This window comes from Sesamum indicum, linkage group LG10, assembly GCF_026168435.1.
Source record: "Sesamum indicum cultivar Baizhima isolate 11 linkage group LG10, ASM2616843v1, whole genome shotgun sequence".
NCBI classification, from domain to species: domain Eukaryota; kingdom Viridiplantae; phylum Streptophyta; class Magnoliopsida; order Lamiales; family Pedaliaceae; genus Sesamum; species Sesamum indicum.
The window spans coordinates 7687178-7707610 of NC_142666.1; the positions used below are offsets into that span (position 1 = coordinate 7687178).

At 35.8% G+C, this 20433-nt stretch overlaps 1 protein-coding gene across 2 annotated transcripts; it reads left to right on the forward strand.

Moving 5' to 3' along the window:
- The first annotated feature begins 1294 nt into the window (after positions 1–1294).
- ABO6 (DEA(D/H)-box RNA helicase family protein) lies at positions 1295–19628 on the forward strand. Of its 2 annotated transcripts, XM_020697333.2 has the most exons (20): positions 1295–1406; positions 1495–1833; positions 2322–2476; positions 2562–2649; positions 3743–3976; positions 4629–4724; positions 5893–6081; positions 6233–6392; positions 6504–6634; positions 7092–7262; positions 8300–8572; positions 8923–9117; positions 9534–9737; positions 11559–11628; positions 11733–11881; positions 14934–15242; positions 15325–15384; positions 16704–16856; positions 16947–17057; positions 18738–19628. In XM_020697333.2, the coding sequence occupies exons 2-20, from the start codon at positions 1576–1578 to the stop codon at positions 19206–19208; spliced, it is 3477 nt and encodes a 1158-aa protein (XP_020552992.1). In that variant the 5' UTR covers positions 1295–1406; positions 1495–1575; the 3' UTR covers positions 19209–19628. The 2 variants fall into 2 exon arrangements, with proteins under 2 accessions (XP_020552992.1, XP_088741937.1); XM_088885811.1 differs by lacking the exons at positions 1295–1406; positions 1495–1833; positions 2322–2476 and having other exon boundaries at positions 3743–3995.
- The last annotated feature ends 805 nt before the right edge of the window (positions 19629–20433 follow it).

Below are 20433 nucleotides of genomic sequence, written 5' to 3' on the forward strand. Positions count from 1 at the left end.
AGCCCCTCAGAGCATGTTCTAATGTCCGAGCTATGTTGAAGGCTATATTTAGATAACTACAATCTGCAAAGATAAAAGCCTTCATAAGATTTTGATTGAAGTGGATGCATCAAATGTCATCAAAATCTTGGAAATCCATGTTAAGGAGCTTGGAACTTGCAACACCTTCTCCAAAAAACCAGGACGCATGAGAAGTTTGGAAACCAAAATCTCCCATATCTACCGAGAAGGAAATAAAACCACTGATTTTTTTGCTAACCAAGCTTATTCTGCCAAAGCCTTTTCCATACTCAGTCCAGAATAGATTGCAGGTAAAGTGAAAGGTATTGTTCGATTGGATAATCTCCACCTCCCTTATATTTGTTCATAAGAACTTAGTACGTACAGGTTCACCTTATTACTTTTGCTTGAAATTGGGGGTACTCTGTTTTTCTGATAAAATGGTTTGTATCATATTTGAGATGACTTTTATATATGGTGGTTTTGTGTTTCCAAGAATGATGCAAATGAGTTCTATCTGTGGTACATTGCTAAATGGTTATGAATATACCTCTGCTCCATATTTTTGGACTTTTTAGTTCACTTATCGATGATCCTTAGATAAAAAGGTATAGTTTGTAGGAGCAATTTTTGTAGGTTTTTATAAATTCCTTTTTGCAAGTGTTAAGATGCATGCTCTTAGTGTTATTTGGCGCACTGGCAAAATTTTTTTAACACGTCAAATTATCTAAAACGACCGATTAAATAGGGTAAGACTTGTTTTAAATGTAAGAAAGTAATTCTCCTTATCTATGAATGATGTAGGTCGCACAAATTCCGGATCGGGTCGCTGGATCCTTCTTTCGAGCTTCCTATTAGTAGATCTTGAGAACAGAGCAAACGTAAGACTAGCTGGGTAGCCCCAGCGAAGGCCCTCCGATGCTTAAGTTAGAAATGTGGGGTAGAAAGCGATCAGGTGAGGACGATTAAGATTCAGAAAAAGTAATAAAAATGTGCTTGCTGAAATATTCATAATGCGAGTATATATAGTGGTACGGTACTGCATGGGCGTGTGACACGTGGCATCATCCGAGTGCTCTTAAGTTATGCAATCCAACGGCTAGATAGATGGGTTGACTCCATAGACCCGGATCAAGCGGGTCGGGTTGGATGACCCGATTCAAATATAAACGCGCGAATCGTGCCATTAACAGTAAAATCATTTAAAAAACAAGGATATTTTGGTCATTTAATAATTACCTTCATTAGTGGACTAAGAGGGAGTAGATAAGGACACTTCTTTTCACTCCTTAATTCTGTCATTCTAGCATACTTCAAATTTTGCAAACCCGTCTACGAAATTTTTTGTTTTGTTCTTCTGAAGCAGATTGAGCCTCCCTCTGGTGACAGAAGGGCAACCATCATTGGTAATTTTTCTTTTGGTTTCCACTTTTATATTGGGACGACGTGACATTTATTTGCTGATATCATACACAACGGATGCTTTATCCGCAGCAACTCCAAAGCCCCCCGGTAAAGAAGGCACAAAATAGAGAAGGGTAAACCCGCCATGGTCCAATCACCTTCCCACCAACAATGCATTCTCGGCTGAGAGTTTTTCTTGCACGAGCCGCCAGAAAATCTGCGGGTCTTTCTTCCCCTTCATTTTCGCCGAATCCAAGAGTTCTATCAAATGGAGAGTATACTGGTTTTGCCAATGTTGCTGTAAGTTCTCGTCGGCTCCAGTCGCAGATTTTGACTTATTACTCTGTTGTAGTTCGACGTGGCTTCTCTGGCTACGCTGTCGAGCAGTTCTCCGACGATGAATATGAATGCGACTACGAAAACCATCCGGTAATTCATTCTCTTCTCCTGTGTTTTTAATGTTTTGCATATGCTTGGTTTTGCCTTTTTGTGTTTTTGATGCAATTAGGGCTTGAATTCTTAGTTCGGTAAGTTGTTTTTGGGATTTCTGGGAATGGCTCCAATATAACACCCTCTTAATTATTTATGTATGTTTTGGAGAAAAAGATAATATCTTTTCATGGAAGATTGGAGTGAGTGAAGGTTTATATGAATCAACAAATGTAATGAGTAGTTTGAAGAAGATTTCCCATTTGAAATTTGCTCCAAATAATTGTTGGAACACCATTTCAAATTGTTTGTTAAGACATTGTTTTTCTGATTAATTGTTTTGTGATAGGCAGTGAGACATTTGCAGTTCCACCTATGCATCAATGTCTTCAGCTGCACGACCATTTCTTTTTTAATTAATTGTATGACTTAAACTTGGATAGTAACCCAAAATGGAAAGTAATTACTCTGAATATGTTCTAATGTAGGTCTCATCATCAGTGGCGAATATTGATGAATGGAAATGGAAACTTAGCATGTTGGTACGAAGTGATAAGGATCAAGAAATAGTGTCCAAAGATAAAAGGGACCGGAGGGACTTCGAACAAATATCTAGCCTTGCCAAACGAATGGGGCTTTACTGGTAGGAAATTGTACTTCAAATAATTCCCATGTTTGGTTGTTATTTATTCAGCTATACCTGAAACACTGTTAATCTCACTGTTCAGTGAAATATACGGGAAAGTGGTAGTTGCCAGCAAGGTTCCTCTTCCCAACTACAGGCCAGATCTGGATGATAAGAGGCCTCAAAGGGAGGTAAGACAATACATCCAGTCACCCATGGATGCACTTATTTAATGTTTGCGCCAGGTCACTACCTCACTTCTATTACCTTAATAAATACCGATATCCACCATGGCGTGACCCTCTACAACTGATTTGCGTTGTGAATCTTCAGAACAAGGAACTCTACTATATGGGTGTTTGCAAAGATCGATGATGAGCTTTTTCTAAATTGATTTAGAATATGAGTTTGAAATTGTTGTTGTTGCTTCTCAGACCCAAAAGTTTACCTTCTTTCTGGCAAAAGCCAAAAGCTCTATGAGTGCTTCTTCCAACTTCTAGGTTTTCTCCTCCAAATGTTCGCAATATTCAAGAATGCTGCCAAAAGGGTTAATTTGATTGATATTTTGATCTTTCACCAAACACTCAATTCCCACTTTTTAACTAGACTTTCAATTAAGTTTTAACACTCTCCAATCTTGCTCCTATTTCTTAAAATCACTTGAATTCAACACTTCTAAAAAGCAAAATCTTGCAAGCACCACCTGTGCCTGGCACTGATCCCAAATACTGTTTTAATACCACAATTTACTATGACAGCACCAAGAGGAAATTTTAATCTTGTCATATTGTTATGATCACGTATTTCTTCGGAGCATTTTGCTCTATTTTTGTTAATATTGGCAATATTATCTCAATCACTGTAGGTGCACCTTAATACTCCCTCTCATTAAATGTTCCTATTTTATTTTTAGCCTGTGCATAGATATCTCCTACTTCTAAAGCAACAATTTTTTCCGAATGTATCCTCTGACTTAGTGTAAAAACGTACCCCATCAACTCTAAACCGTAAATTTTGATGGAAAAGATTTAAAAATTCCAAAGACTATGACCTTTTCAACCCTCGTGCGTATCTAAATGCTAATTCACTTGGGAAGGATGAGCATTAGCTTTCTGCTTTACATAGTGTTTATGTCCGTTGTTCTGAGTTAGGATGCTTCTTTTATAAATGTCTGTATTATTTTATATTCACCCACAATAGGAAATGTATGACAATTATGATATAGCCATATAGGTTATCAGCCGGAATTGTATTTAGTTTTCAAGTGTTGGTTCACTTGATCAGGTTGTCATCCCCTTGAGCTTGCAAAGAAGGGTGGAAGGTTTGCTCCAAGAACATCTTGACAGAAGAATTGTGAACTCTGATGAAGTGGGTGACACTTCAGATAAAATGAAGGTCAATCAGCTTGAAAATGTCGAACCTGCTGAACATTCAGATTCTTTCCTTGATGGTTCTGTTATGGAGAGAGTTCTACAGCGGCGCAGCTTGCGCATGCGAAATATGCAGAGAGCTTGGCAGGTGTGCATTTGATTTCAATGTGAGTATTTGTCGTCATGCATGCTAGCTTGATCCGTCAGAGATGCCTGTTTCGTACCTGCTTCATATTGATATGGGCCAAAAAGTTCATCTGATTTCAAATGTTCATTTAGCAGTATGCATCAGCTCTTGAATATTCAATTGTTTTAGCACAAGATCTACTGTATCAGATTCCAATCCTCATTTGTGGATGTTGGTTTTAGATTTTCTTGCCTTCCTTTTTGTTGTGTCCAAGAGTATTTATAGAAGTGGTTGTTGACTGCTTTTGAGGAAATCTGTGCTCACACTTCCCTATATTAAATGGTATGGCATACTTATTCAGGCTTTTAGAGAGTCGAAGAACTCAGGGTTAGATCTATTTGAGAGGTGGTGGATTTGCATGTAATGCACAAGCATACTCTATTTGCAGATCCAGTCGTCCAGACATCATTGGCCTGTCAAATTTAGATTCCAATACACAAAGGAGTTATGGATTTTGCCTCTTATATAAGTGGAGGACTATGTATGCATTGTTTTTCACATATTCATAAGCATTCTGATTTTGATTTCTTGAGCTTAACTATACTTTCTCATTAATGCTTGAGAATCTTATATTTTGGGGCTTGGTTAGCTGGTAATATGGGTTTCCATACAGGAATCACCTGAAGGTAGGAGAATGCTGGACTTCAGGAAGTCTCTCCCTGCGTTCATGGAGAAGGAAAGGCTCCTTCAAGCAATTGCGAGGAATCAGGTTTAGTTCTAGAACTCTGTACTATGTGTTTGTGATTTTCACTTGCACTATCTATCGCCAGTGAGAGGGTAAGTGGTGAACAAAGTTTGCTCCTCGTAGAGACTTGAGGTTCTATTTCATCGAAGGAGGTTAACGCATCGTGTTGAATATAACTTTTGCTTAGAGGATGGTTCTTACTTCTGTGGGTGTCGGATTGTGCTTGACAATTGGTTGTTTTACTTATTTTTTCTGCATCTAACTAACCTTTTGAGCTCCCTACATTTCTACTTGTGAACCATGGGTACCAAATCTAGACCTTTTCCCTTTTATTGTTGGTGTTTTTTTCCTAAATGTACACATGAAAAGAATAAAATGCAACGAGAATTAATCATTTCCATTTGAATACCCGTCCACTTCATTTTCTTGTTGAGCATATTCCTGGTGAAATAAAGTTTATGGAAACATGTGTTTAAAATTCTGAAGATTGATGAGATTGGTTGTGCAAACCCCATGCTTGCTCCTTTTACCATCTGCACCATCATAAGCATGTATATCAGATCTCAGATAGACTGAAGAGCAAAGATTGCTTTTGATCTCAGATAGACTGAACAGCAAAAATCATGTATGTCAACTTATTTCTACGAGGTGTATCCTTCTTAGATGAGTGTATGTCAAATTATTTCTACAAGGAACTATCTGGCACAATGAACAGAGGCAGAATTCTTGTGGTAGATATTTGAGACACTTTTGGTTTTCTGTGTTTTTAAACATCTTTGAAGGAGGTCTAAGAGTGATCATCATGGGAGTTATAAGAATTTTACTCTCCTCCTTCTGATGGTTTCCTTTGTTGGAGATCTTTCTATGTGATGTAGTTAGACTGATGAAGGATGCATGTTCCATGTTCTTGAGACAAGTTTTTTTACTACTTTGATCTGCTATGCACAACTATATCCTTAAATTTTTGGCACTCTTCGATTTTTTGCCTGAAGATTTTTCTTAAATTATGTGAACAGGGATTTAGTACTCAGCCATGTCTAGTATTTTGTACAATTCTTGCTAAATTGTGTGTCTTGTTTCTCAAATATAACACTTCATGGTTCGTATTACATCTTTTTGGTTTTGCGGTTCTTTCCTGTAACTACATGTTGTATTTGCGTAAATATGGTTCTTATTTTCCTTGTGACAATAGGTTGTGGTGATTTCTGGGGAGACTGGATGTGGTAAAACCACTCAACTTCCTCAATATATTTTGGAGTCTGAAATAGAGTCCGGTCGGGGAGCATTTTGTAGCATTATCTGTACACAACCTCGAAGAATATCAGCCATGGCTGTTGCAGAAAGAGTTTCTGCTGAGAGGGGAGAGCCTCTTGGGGAATCAGTATGCCTGCTTTCTACATTCTTCCTTTCAACTTGTTTCATTCAAATTTAAGTGTCCAATTATTTTAGTGAGTTAAGTGAATGCCAAAAAACTTATTACCAATTTCGAAACTTCTCCTTTTGCTGTCTTGAACGGAGATATTTTTTGTTAGGTTGGATTTAAAGTAAGATTGGAGGGAATGAAAAGCAAGAACACACATTTGCTCTTTTGTACCAGTGGAATTCTGCTCCGTAGGCTCTTGAGTGATAGAAACCTTGATGGCGTAACTCATGTTTTTGTTGATGAAATTCATGAGCGAGGCATGAATGAAGGTGATATATAAGTACATGGATTTAGTTGTTTTTTTTTGTTTTTTTTGTTTTTTTGATTGGATGTTTCCTATTGTCATCGGATTCTTGACATGCCATTCCTTCCTTTACCAGACTTCTTGTTGATTGTCTTGAAGGATCTTCTTCCACGGCGGCGCGATTTGAGATTGATCTTGATGAGTGCAACTCTGAATGCTGATCTATTTTCGAGTTATTTTGGTGAAGCACCAATGATTCACATTCCTGTAAGTTAATGTTAGAAAAAACCCTAATCAAGTTAAGAGTTTCTGGTGTCGAACAGTTTCGTGCAAGAATTTGCTTTTGTAGGACAGAGTCTCGTGTATAAAATTCTTCATGTGCAATTTCAAAGTATTTCTAGATTTGGATGCAACCTCCATGAGTTAACTGTACCGTAGCTTCTTGTTCTGAAACTTAAAATTAGTTCTTATTCTCGTTCTAGCTCGCCCTCTTTTCCCTATCCTTGCTTAGTTGAGTTTTTCTGTTGTTCTGAATGGCGAATTTTATTTCCTGGTTGCCACTGACCAGTAATGAGTCTCCTAAAGATGAGGCACTTGAACTTATTTACTCGTGGCATTCTTGGTAATTGATAATGTTTGGCCTGAATATGTTTAATTTTCATTAGGCTATATATTTTTTATTATTATGTACCATGTGAATAGGGAGTGTTTCATGTGGATGCAGGGTTTCACCTATCCTGTAAGAGCTCATTTTCTGGAAGATATACTGGAAATGACTGGGTATAAGCTGACTTCATTCAACCAAGTAGACGATTATGGCCAAGAGAAGATGTGGAAGACTCAAAGACAACTAGCTCCAAGGAAAAGGAAAAATCAAATCACTAATCTTGTTGAGGTAGGATACTCTAATTGACATGTGACCTACATTGAGAATGCTAATAAAATTTTCCCGTTGCTCTTATTGTATGTGCTGCTTTGGGTTTCGTCATTTCATTGCTTAGCGTGTAGGACTTGTTTCTGGGAAGATATGTAACTTATACATCTTCTCTTCTTTCAATAATTCAACCCCTAGTGTTGGAATACAATTCACCTACTTAATGCAAATAATAACACTTGGTTCTGTATGATTGAAGCGCCAAGTCTATATGGTACGCCATTTGAATTAATAATGCTAAATTCTTTGAAGAGATTGCGACTGTATAAAGTGAGAGACTGTATAATGTGAGGGAAGGAACCAAGCTTTAACATCTTATGATCCCGATCCTAACATATAGTTGTTTTATCTTACTATCTGGAATTTGCTTTGTTAGGTTTCTTGCATTCGCGCTTGCTAACTTCTTGGTTAAGTATTTTACTGAATCCGGGCCGACCAATCGGACAAGTGATCCAGTAAAGGTGACTCATAACTTGACTGGTTCTATCGCTGGTCCAGTTTTGAAAACATTGATTTCTGTAGCAAAGAAAGCTACAATTTACACTAGAAAAACTAGTTCTTGAATTTTGCTGTAGGGACTCAATTATGGAAAAACGTAATTGGAGGAACTTTCATGTTGTTATTTGGGTTTGTTTTCTCAGGTGGTTATACTAGTATTATTGTTTATATATCTTTTTCCTTGAATTTTGAATACTGCTTACTGTATTATCTGCACTTTATTGGGATCCATACCGTCAAGGAAGAGCCGGGCAATTGTCATGTTTCATACCAGTAGGGCTCGATTTAATTTTTGCTGTTTATATTATGAAATTGTGTATTTCTGTTTTCATTGCCATACTTCACTGTTGCAGTCTGTTCTCTCTTTTCTTGTAACTGTTATTTTTTATCGTGGTTGTGTAACCTTTAATATACCAAAAGAATTCGTTTATTGCACTTATATGACTTTAGCAATAAATTTCATCTAATAAGATCTGCTTATACTATCATTTTATGGACAGGAAGCGCTGAGTAAATCAAATTTTGAGAATTATAGCTCCAGGGTACACGAGTCCTTGTCGTGCTGGACACCAGATTGTGTTGGATTTAACCTTATTGAAGCTGTACTGTGTCACATATGTCGCAAGGAGCGCCCTGGTGCTGTGTTAGTATTTATGACAGGGTGGGAGGATATTAGCTGTTTGAGGGATCAAATAAAAGCTCACCCTCTCTTAGGAGACCCCAATAGAGTCCTTTTGCTTACATGCCATGGTTCAATGGCAACCTCCGAACAGGTACAGTGTTTCTGAACTCCAGGAACTTTATATTTGTTATTGCTTTCTTGAAGCATCTCCATCTTACCATAATCATTGTTATTCTTATCTTTCTTCGTGCTGCATTCAGTTGTCTTGCTTGTCTGAATCATTTAGATGTTTATTTTAATTCTTCATATTTTGTTTTTCAAGCTATAATTTGTTTGTGTTTATTGTGTTTTGTCTTGCCAACTCCAATTTATTTGATATGCATAACTTGCTTCTCATGGGATTTTCTCCAATGCATAATCTTTTCTGTTGTTAGTATGTTTTCTTTTTCTTGATTGAAAATTAAATTGGTTGACCAAACTCTGAGGTTTTTTGTGTTACAGAAACTCATATTTGAGAAGCCACCTCCTAATGTTCGCAAAATAATACTAGCCACAAATATGGCCGAGGCAAGTATTACAATTAATGACATAGTTTTTGTTGTTGACTGTGGAAAAGCGAAGGAGACCACTTATGATGCCCTTAATAACACACCATGTTTGTTGCCTTCATGGATCTCCCAAGCTTCTGCTCGGCAAGTGAGTTTTATGTTTTTGGTTACATTTTCTTGCTTTCTGATGCTGTATGTTTGGCAAAGAAAAAAAAGATGCATAATCTGATGAAATGGAAAGAGACTTAATTGCTTCACAAGTTAATTCGAGAAGAGGCTTAATTTCAGTACATTGTTGGTGCTGCACGTGTCTGCAGTGTATTTGAATTTCACTGTGTTGCTGAGTTTTTGAATTTATCTCCATATAATACCGTGAAGCAGTTCCAATATACAATAGGCCATACTTAAAACTGTGTCATACCATTTTTATAATGTCAAGCTATAACGAGGGTTAGCTGATTTCATGTCATGCATTTTCTTCAATTTTATTTGTTATTACTAAATTATCCTCGTCTTTGTTTGTGTAGTGACTATTGTTGCTTCATGTTATCTATTTGGTTGCAGAGAAGGGGCAGGGCTGGTCGTGTGCAGCCAGGCGAGTGCTACCACCTATATCCACGATGTGTTTTTGAAGCTTTTGCTGAATATCAACTTCCTGAACTTTTAAGAACCCCCTTGAACTCTCTCTGCTTGCAAATTAAAAGTTTAGAAGTTGAAAGTATTGGAGATTTTCTGTCTGCTGCTCTTCAGCCGCCTGAACCATTGGCTGTAAGGAACTACTTTTTTTCCTAGGGCTTTGTATTTATATTCTAAAAAAATATTTTAGAAAGGCATAAAATGTAGAAATTTATGTCATCCTTCCATCTAGGCAAAGTTATAAATTTCCTTTTATAATTCTTCAATTGGAGATGGACAATCATGCTTGATAAGTCTCAATAGTACTTCCTCATGAGTTGAAATAACCATTTAGTGATGGAGAATGGGTGAATTTTTATCCACTGGTCTCACTAGTATCTTCAGAAACCCACTCTTGCCATTGTCCCAAAACTCTCTACCTTGCAACTTGGAACTCTGGGAATCCAGATTCTTGTTTTGGTACGGACCATCCTTGCATTGTTTTGAGGTGGAAATGATGTAATGAAAGATAAAATTAGAGATCTATTTTAAGCATTCGGAAGAAAATTGATAATATTTCTCTTAGTTTAAAGTTCCTGTTATGCTTCTTCGTTGTCTTAGACTAGCTTAGATTTAGATTACTGAACTTTATAACTAATAAATCTTAAGAAGCCTACTGTGGATCTTTGAACTTTCCATGATGTAATGCTTTAGCCTAGGAATAACCTTTCATGGATTGCAAATGTTCATGCTCTAGCTTGGAGTAACTTTTATTATCAATGGCCGGTAATAATGTTATGGTGCAAGAAAAAGGCTTGAAAGATCCAAGTTGGTATAGGATGCATGTAGCTATAGAGATGTGTTTAACTTAGCATTTTGTTTCTCAGTTAGTGTTTATTATATGACTAGAAGCATTACTTAAAGTAGGGAGCTTTTAAAGGGGAGATGTGGATTCTTGTGGAAACACCTGATACAATTTTCATTTGCTTTCGACATATCTGACTGTTTTCCTTGTGAGTATAAGGATTTGTAGACAGATGACCAGCTACTCTTTGTACATTAAATGGCTAAATCATTTTGACTAAGTTGTGAAGAGTTCATTATAAGCAAAACTCAAGGGATCTGGGGTTTTGATGTGCTCTACATTATTCAAAGTATTTTGTTTCTTGATGTTTCTTCTTTCTGGCTGTGAATTCTCATGTTGTCATGGTGTCACATTATATGTATACTTGCAAGGACATAAAACTAAACTCTGAGGATCAGCTTTCTTTCCTGTAAGGCGTATGAAAAAAGTACTGGTAAAGAAAGCCTTATTTAGTCATCTCTTGAGCGGGGCTATTTCCTTCATTTAGAAGCAGTAGGTTTTGTAATATCTTGACCAGTCAATAACCATTACCTTTTCATTATCCCGCATATTTGGGGCTAATATCCATTGTTGGAAGTTAGTGGATAGTAATAAGATGCTTAAGTTTTGATCCCTCACATCTTAACATGATAAATATGATTTTGGTGACTCTTGAGTGGAAACAATTCTCAAGGATTTATTATGTCCATGAACCAATTCTGCAGATTGATGACCAAAGCTTATTAACTGACATTTGAAAATTTTGTGCAAGATCTTGCACTTAACTATTGAATAGCATAGTGATAATATTGCAGCTGCTAATCATTTCTGAATGATGTGCTGATCTACAAATATTTTGTAGTCAATGGGTTCGCACCAAATTCTAGAGTTGCAGATGTCTTCTCTAGAATTTAAAAATTTACCTCTTGTTCTGCTCCCTCTCTCTCTCTGCATCTTTGAGGTTTGAGTTTTTGTTATTCCTTTTCCCTTTTCCAATTTTCGGGCCTTAAGAAAGTAGGCAATAATTCTATATGTAACGTATTGTTAAGAATATAAAATTATTTCACCTGTTTTCTTTCCTTACTCAGTGCAGTGATTTTTTCTTGATCTATTCGTTCTGAAAATTTCAGGTGCAAAATGCTGTTGATTTTTTGAAGATGATTGATGCATTAGATGAAAATGAGAACCTAACACATCTTGGTGCGTGAATTAGACAACATCTTATAGTGTACTTCTCTTATAAGTTCTTGATATGTGTACCTTTCACCTTTTATTTGCATTAACTTCTATCCTCAATTGATCAGGTAAGTTCTTGACAGTGCTTCCAGTTGATCCTAAGCTGGGGAAAATGCTAATTATGGGTGCTATTATGCGCTGCTTTGACCCTATTTTGACTATTGTATCTGGCCTCAGTGTTAGGGATCCTTTTCTTTTGCCTCAAGATAAGAAGGATGTAAGTCAGCAGCATAATATTTCTTGTCACTGCCAAATGCCTTTTTCTTGTCAATGGAGTTTTATTTATCTAGTTCTTATTATTTCAAGTGTGATTGTTTTGTTGTCCGTAGCTATTATATCGAGGAGTCAATTTGAGGGCATGGCAATTTACTGAACTGGCCATTGCTATGCACTTATTGAACAATTCTTTTTGGGTAAAAAGTAGAAAGCTCCTCAAAAACACATGAGATATTGGCATCTCCCACCTGTATAACAAAGAAGACACAGTGACAATAACCCTACTGTATTTTTAAAAGATGTTATTGGCTGCTTCATGATTTATGAGCAGGACGTACAAAAGTTTGGTCTGCAATTTTACAATAGTGCAGTTTGCTATAATTAAAATCTCATTTATTTTCTGTTTCATTCTAATAAGGCTTGGGGTTGTGGGACTGTTGGCTTTAATTATGCTGTCCAAGGAGTGGCAAGTTACAAGTATTACTATGCTACTTCCTGAAGAAGTTTGCGTAATCACTGGTTGAACCAGATTATGTGTATTTTGATGTTTCTTTATCTGTCAAGTATTTTGTGTAAATTACTAGATTTGGGTGATGAGGAATGACCTCTGTTTCCTGTACAAGGTAAGAAAGGGGTTATGTAGGGAGATTGAATGTTGATTTTAGTGTGAAAGTATCCTCTAATATATATATATTATTCATACAATATTTTAGTTAATATAAGAATTGAATGATGATCTAGTTAGTTTCTAATATTTATTTCTTGTTGCCATCTTCTAAAAGATATGTTATCAAAACCTGTTTCATTTCAACATGCCTCCAATTAGTCTCATGCTCGCATGATCATTATCTGTATTTGGAAAAGCTGTTGTGTGTAGCTGTGATCCTTAAGTGCTTAACAACTATCATCTTGGGATCTTAAGGAATTAAACTCATATAGCTTTATTTAGCCTGATTTGATTTGGGAAATCCATGAGATAAGGAAAAAACTGTCAACATTTGACAAAACCACAATCTTATAATTAGGTTGAATTTGTGAGAACAGGAAGTACAAGTTCTAAAATGACCTATATCGAAGGTGAAGGTAGGTGCGCACTGCTCTTATACATGTAATCACTGGAGAGGGATACATTTGCAGATTCCCATGTCTAACCTTGTTTTATGAATTTCGATGGATTGATAGTGTTTCCATTTTTATTGTGTAAGATGATAGAAGCTTAACTAATGAGTTTATTCAATAGCTCAACCTCAACTATATATATACTGGGATTTAGGTGAAAATGGTGAAGAACCACGGTTTTCCATGTTAAAAGTAAAGAGTGTGTAGGAAACTACATATACTCATATTTTGTGGCTGTCTTTTCAAGTTGGGGTGTGTATGTTAATCATGATCAACTCGTACATAAATCTTGAATTGCTTGGCTGAAGACATCTTTTATCCCTTCTGAAAGAGTAAATAAGGTAGTAATCTTCTGGTTCTTTACTGCTCAGTTCTCTCGTGTAACATCCGACTGCTAGCAATATAAGTAGCCATTGAATGTCACAATGCCTAGGCAATCGCTTATTGTAAGGTAAACTCAGTTCCACTAGTAGTATGTGTCTTACCCCTATATTCAGCTTCTCTCTCTACTGGATCTAGCAACTGTAGTGTGCTTCTTACTTCACCAGATCACAGGTGCAATGTTCCAGAGGTTCATTTTCAGCCATTTCTAAATCCAACGTAATTTGTAGCGATATTTCCACGTGCCCATCTTGTGTAAGAGCAAGCCTTTACCAAGCTGGTCTTCATTTACTTTAGAATCCTAAGAGCATCTACCTGAGGGTTAGGTTTGGGTTTGTCCATTAAATGACTAACCACTTCTTCGGATAAGGAGATATCTGTTAACATGACAACTAGATGGCTCAACTTTCCGACTACGTATGTACTTCATCCAAATACTCACCCTCATCAGTCCAAAAAGCAAGATTAAAATCCATAAGCCTGTCAATAGGTTTTTTTAGTGCCAAGTAAACTATTTTCCTCAACTAGATAAGGGCATACTTCCTCTTAGAAAATGGGGTACACCTGCAGTGGTTGAGTAGGATCATGTGAAATAGGAGCAGGAGGCTGTCAATAGGTTTTTTTAGTGCCAAGTAAACTATTTTCCTCAACTAGATAAGGGCATACTTCCTCTTAGAAAATGGGGTACACCTGCATTGGTTGAGTAGGATCATGTGAAATAGGAGCAGGAGGGAAAGAAGAGGTGATAGGCAAGGGAAGAGATTCAAAGGAATCTTTCAAGGATAGGTGTTCGTGTTCCTTTAGTAGTATGACATCGACGCCAAGAAGGTGAAGTCAGCAAAAGTCAAGGACTTACAAGAGACCAGATCATAGCAATGGTAACCTTTACACATAAGAGAATACCCAAGAGAGGAGATGTGCACGAAACAGACACCACGAAGAATAGGAGGATTATGGAATAAGGCCCTGTGGGGATAATGACTGGAATGTCTTCATGAAGAACACTAGAGGGCATTCAATTAGCAAAACAAGCAGTAAGAATTGCATCTCCTGTAAGAAAGGATTAGGAACATTCATTTGCATCATAAGAGTGCCAACATGTAGAAGGTGATGTTTTCAGTATTTCACTACACCTATTGGGAAGTATGGGTAAAAGAAGTCTGATTTAAAATTCCGTGGGACTCAGAGAAGAGAGTCCTTTTTCTGAATGAACTCCAAAGTATTATCGGTCCGCAGAAGATGCATATTAATTTATTTGCATCATAAGAGTGCAAACATGTAGAAGTTGATGTGTCTGTGTTCTGCTACACATACTGGGAAGTATGGGTACAAGAAGTCTGATTTAAAATTCTGTGGAACTCAAAGAAGAGAGAGACTTTTTATTGAATGAACTCAAAAGTATTGTCGGTTCGCAGAACATGCCTATTAATTAAGAACTAAGTTTGCATTTCTTTGTCAAACGAAGATATTACATGAGGTGTAAATAACTTCTGAAATTAGCTGTCTCTATGCAGAGATTAATGAGCTGGTTTACATATAACTTATATATGCAGTTAGCTGGGACCGCCAAGTCCAGATTCTCAGCAAAGGACTATAGTGATCATATGGCTCTTGTTCGCGCATATGAAGGATGGAAGGATGCAGACAGAGAAGGATCTGCATACGAGTATTGCTGGAGAAACTTCCTCTCTGTCCAAACACTTCAAGCTATCCATTCCCTTCGTAAGCAGTTTACCTACATTTTGAAAGATGCTGGGTTGCTAGACACAGATGGAGCAACTAGTAACAGATTAAGTCACAACCAATCGTTGGTTCGTGCTGTTATTTGTTCTGGCCTATTTCCTGGTATTGCATCTGTAGTGGTGAGTTCCTCTGTTTGTTGTGCTTTTTGAAGTCAAGGAATTAAATGCTAGGTTTGATGCACATATTTTCCTTTATTTGCAGCACAGAGAAACGTCAATGTCTTTCAAAACAATGGATGATGGGCAGGTGTTACTCTATGCGGTATGTCCTATGGCTTATCTTGTTATTGGCTTCTGACAGAGGAATAGATCCCACATGCATAGTTGCTTGAGTATAATTCTTTTAATTGTCTTTTATCATTATATGTATTTCTTTTCAGTAAAATCTCTGTTGGGGCTAAAAACAACTATATTGTCCACATTGTGTATTGTGGGTGCATTGGCATTTTTTCAATTAGAGGTGTTTCTTGCTGTTCCTTTGTATCTTTTGTAGAAAAATGGACCTTGTCCAACATGGTCAACTTGTTCCATGTGTTTTAGTCACATAAATGTCTTTGAAAGTCAAAGCACCAAAGAATGACAATTTGGAAGAACTCAGAAGTGGAGAACCAGTTCAGATTTAATTAAAACACTGGATAGATTTCTTGATGTTGAAAGACTCTTAATGATCAATAATGTTCAATAATTATTTCTAGATGATAAAATCAATGATCTTGCATGCCCAACCTGTTGACCTGCTAAACAATGCTTCTTCAACATTATGTGATGTTCTCACAGCCTTACAGATTTCTCAACTTAATTTCTCCGAGAGAAGACAAGTAGATTTGACTAATTAGGTTGGATAACTTAGCTTCCGAATGGAGAATGCTTATAGATTTAGCTACGTCTAGGGGCATTATAACTCGCATTGGGGGTTGAAAACAAAGGAAAGAAGATTGAAAAAAGATGGAGGATATGTCCACAGTATCTCTCGTTAGCTTCTTTGGCCACTGTAAGTATGATTTCCATCAGTCTCAGGAAATCTTCAGTAAGGGAACTTTAACTAATCAAACTTTGGTCAAGTCTTGAGCACTACATGCATGTTTATGGGCTTCAAGATGCCTCCCACTTGAATAAGACATATAGCTTTCAGACTCAAATTAAAAGTCAATATAGGAAGCAAGACTTCCATGAGTCCATATCATGCCAAATCACGACTTGGGAGTTGGAAAAACTTTGTTTCACCTTTTTAAAACCTTAAGAGATAACTTCACACAGATAAAGTAGAATTTCATCCCCGGTGAGCTGGAACTCTGAACTAATTCAGTCATGATGTCCTAGGTCTCCTTGGAAAGTCATAAGTTGATGTTGCTGCATCTGTACCTCTTTTGTTTAAATGAAGTTTTCCATTTTGTAGAATGTTATTTTACTGAAGATCTGATGTCATAATCACTTAGTCCAGTATAATGTTTCTTCATCAGGTTTGGGAAGGGAACCTCATTCTTTAAATGGATTTAAGTTTTTAATGTAGCAGAATAGTTGCTGAAGATCTGTTTGTGACAATCACATTACTTGACTTGTTTAAATACTTTTTTGGTCCAGAATTCTGTGAATGCACGTTACCAAACAATACAATACCCATGGTTGGTGTTTGGTGAGAAGGTGAAAGTCAATACTGTATTCATACGTGATTCAACTGGAGTATCTGATTCCATTTTGATCCTGTTTGGTGGTAAACTTTACCATGGTGTTACGGTAACTTTCTTTATTCGCAAATGCTCTTGTCAGATTGTATTTTCCTTCAGCATCTATATTTTTTGATCTTTAATTATGGTGCCCTTTCAGCCAGGAAATCTTAAAATGTTGGAAGGATATATCGACTTCTTCATGGATCCAAGTTTAGCAGAGTGTTATGTGACGCTAAAGGAGGAGCTTGATAAGCTTATACAGAAGAAGGTAAATTTGCATGTCCTTATTGTCTTTCATGTATGTTTCTCCACTTGGTCACTTTTCCAGAAAGTCGTATTTCTTTTTTAATTTGGGCTTTATCTTGTATGCATGTTCCCTCATTGGAAATGTAGGCTTTCACCACCACTTTGATTCTTCCTAAATTTCAAGAATTGAAAAATCTTGACACTTCTGGTGGCATGTCTGACACACTTGGTGGCACATTCTAAATGTTTCAAACACAGCAGGGTCTACTTTCATTTGAGAAAATATATGAATGACCAAAAAATTAACCAAAAGAAAAGTTCTTAATCTTCTTCTCGTTATATTTCTCTATGAAGTTGCTACTTTTTTCTTTTCTTCGAAGTATCGTCTAGAAATCACATTATTTGATTCCGACTTTGGCCAATATGAACATTTTTTTTTGGAAACTGTTGCTAATTACTTTCATATTTAAATATGTCTATATACTTCCATGAATATTTGCATAACATGAATTATTTTTATATAGTGGGTTTTCGTGTTGGAGCTTTATCGTATTCGAAAACTTTCAGGAAATGACTCTGCATGATACAACTTGCACTTCATATGTGTATCATATTCATTACGTCTCCTTTTGAAACACAAACAGTCCATTCGTATGCCAAAATTCTACAATGGGGTGGTAGTCCTGGCCCCTGAACAAGATCCAAGTTTTATACCCAAAAGTTCTCTTTTTGGATATTTGGTCACCATATATATCTTAAGCTAATTGATAACTCTGATTTCATTTCTACATAATTGCAATGCTATTGCCTTTATAACTGTGCGAATCCCATTATAACAGTGCCTTTGTAACTGAGTAATCAGGGGCATAACCTCCAAAGATCAGGTCTATATCAATATCAATACTATATATAATAGTAAGAATCACATTAGTGTTTGTTTCTACTATGAAAAGATATTTGTACCCTTACTTGAATTTTTTAAATAATAAATAAAAATTAGTTAAAAAAATAAAATAAAATTCTAATAAAATGGGAATTATTTAGCAGTACATCTGATTCCACTTTGACTATTTAGATATAATTTTAGAAGAATGATATTCTGATCAATTTAAATCTGATAATCTATATCTGCATCTATTTTTATAGTATATATGAAAGCGAGAATGGCAACGTTAATTGTTGTATTGTAGTACTTTTAGATATAATTTTAGAATATTATGATATAAAGTAGAATTATTTTGATACTAAGAGTTTACTTACATTAATATTTTATAAAAGTAACTAACAACTATTATAAAATCAATTAATTTTAAAAAATAGAAATAAAAAGATATTGGCAAAAGAATAGCAACAAAATCAATATAATATTGTATAATTAACTTCACAAAAATAAATACAAGCTTCAAATAACATGGAAAAACATTAAACAATAATTGATAGTTTAGATACAAGCTTCAAGTCTGTCGATGATTCAGGAAGATGAAAATCTAATTGATAGTTTGGATACATGTGGTTCTTCACTTGGATTTCATTTGTAGAAAATACGCATTTTTGGCGTTTAATGTTTTGCTGATTGATGAATGCTTGTGACTGGAGTGGTATTATCTCGCTATGCCTCTGAGCTAATGTGTTAGGCATTCACCATTTTGAAAGCTGGTGGGATTCGTGGCTTCTCATCATATCTAAATCTTGAAAAATGCAGCTTCAAGATCCCGACCTGGACATCGACAAGGACGGCAAGTATCTGATGCATGCTGTACAGGAGTTGGTATCGGGTGATCAATGTGAAGGGAGGTTTGTTTTTGGTCGTGAAAGCAAGAGACCAAGAGAGTCCTGTGATAAAGATAGGTTTACCAAAGATGGAACAAATCCCAAGAGTTTGCTGCAGACACTGTTGATGAGAGCTGGTCACTCACCTCCCAAATATAAAACAAAACATCTTAAGACAAATGAATTCAGAGCATTGGTGGAATTCAAAGGGATGCAGTTTGTGGGGAAACCAAAGAAAAATAAGGCCCTAGCAGAGAAAGATGCAGCTATAGAAGCGTTAGCATGGTTAACTCACACATCTGATAATAATCATAACGAAGATCATAATTCTCCACCAGATGTCACGGACAACATGCTGAAACTTCTTGGCAGGCGGAGGAGATCAAAACGGCATTCACATTAAAGTAGTGGACTCAGGACAGATTATCTGCCAGCTGAAGTCACTTAGTTCACATCAGGCAGTTGCTTGATCAGATTTTGATAAAGTTAAGGATAGAGCTCATTTGTCCACTTCTTCGATACAATGTAAGATCTTGAAGTCTAATATCTATTGTCCAGTCTTCTGGTGAAGGAGGCTTGGAACTCATTTTCTCAGATGTTCACGGAAGCGCGCCATGATTGCCTGTTGGTGCAAATGTTCTCATGCCGTTTTCTTTGTAAATATTCTCTCCACAAATATAGTGTTCAAAACTGTCTGTACAGCAACCTTATGCTGCTTGGATGGATCGCACCCCATAGGTGACCCGTGAGTTTTGGCACTACTATTTCTATTTGTTGGGAATTATAGAAAAAAAATAAAATATTAATTTATTATGATTTCTCAGTCAATGACTTCTTTTCTGTACCTTTATCTATAAAAGGAAACGGATTTTTAAACTTAAACTTGTTTTGATACCATTATACTAATTTATTATAATTTTAAAAATGTTCTTCAATTACTAGTTATTATCAACTTTTCAACTCATGTGGAATTTTCTATTTAATTACTTTTCTATAGAAAACAAATTTTATGCAATTACATACACTAGTAACTTAAATTTACACTCCTTTTTGTTTAATTTTTTTGTTAATTAAAATGAAAATAATATGTTAGTGCTTGTGTTGCATGAGGAAATATTTCATCTATATATACTAGTATAAAAAAATATAATCTTTTTGTTGTCTATAAATACTCTTAAGTTGATTTTTCATTCTTTTTATTTGTTTCATTCTTCCTTTGTTTTTTATTTGAAATGCGATATATTGATTTATATATTTTAGTGCGTTGAAAAATTATTTACTATATGTATATTGAGATGTCCCATGAAGACGAATATAATCTACGAACACTTCTTTGATATCTCTGGAGTTTTCGTCTGTTTTTTTAAAATTAATCTTCATTTTCTCTCTCAAATTTCAAACTTCCGCATCTAATTTTTTTCTCTTTTTTCAATAATCTTTTTACTTTTTAATACATTTATTTATTCAATTAACATATATATATATATATAAAATAATAATTACTTTTTAAAATTTAAAAATTAATAGTGCGTGTAGACTTAAGCATTCGACTGCGACATGTAATAGTTTCAAAGGATAATTACACTACTCTTATTTGAGATTAGGTATAATTACACGTAAACTCGTAT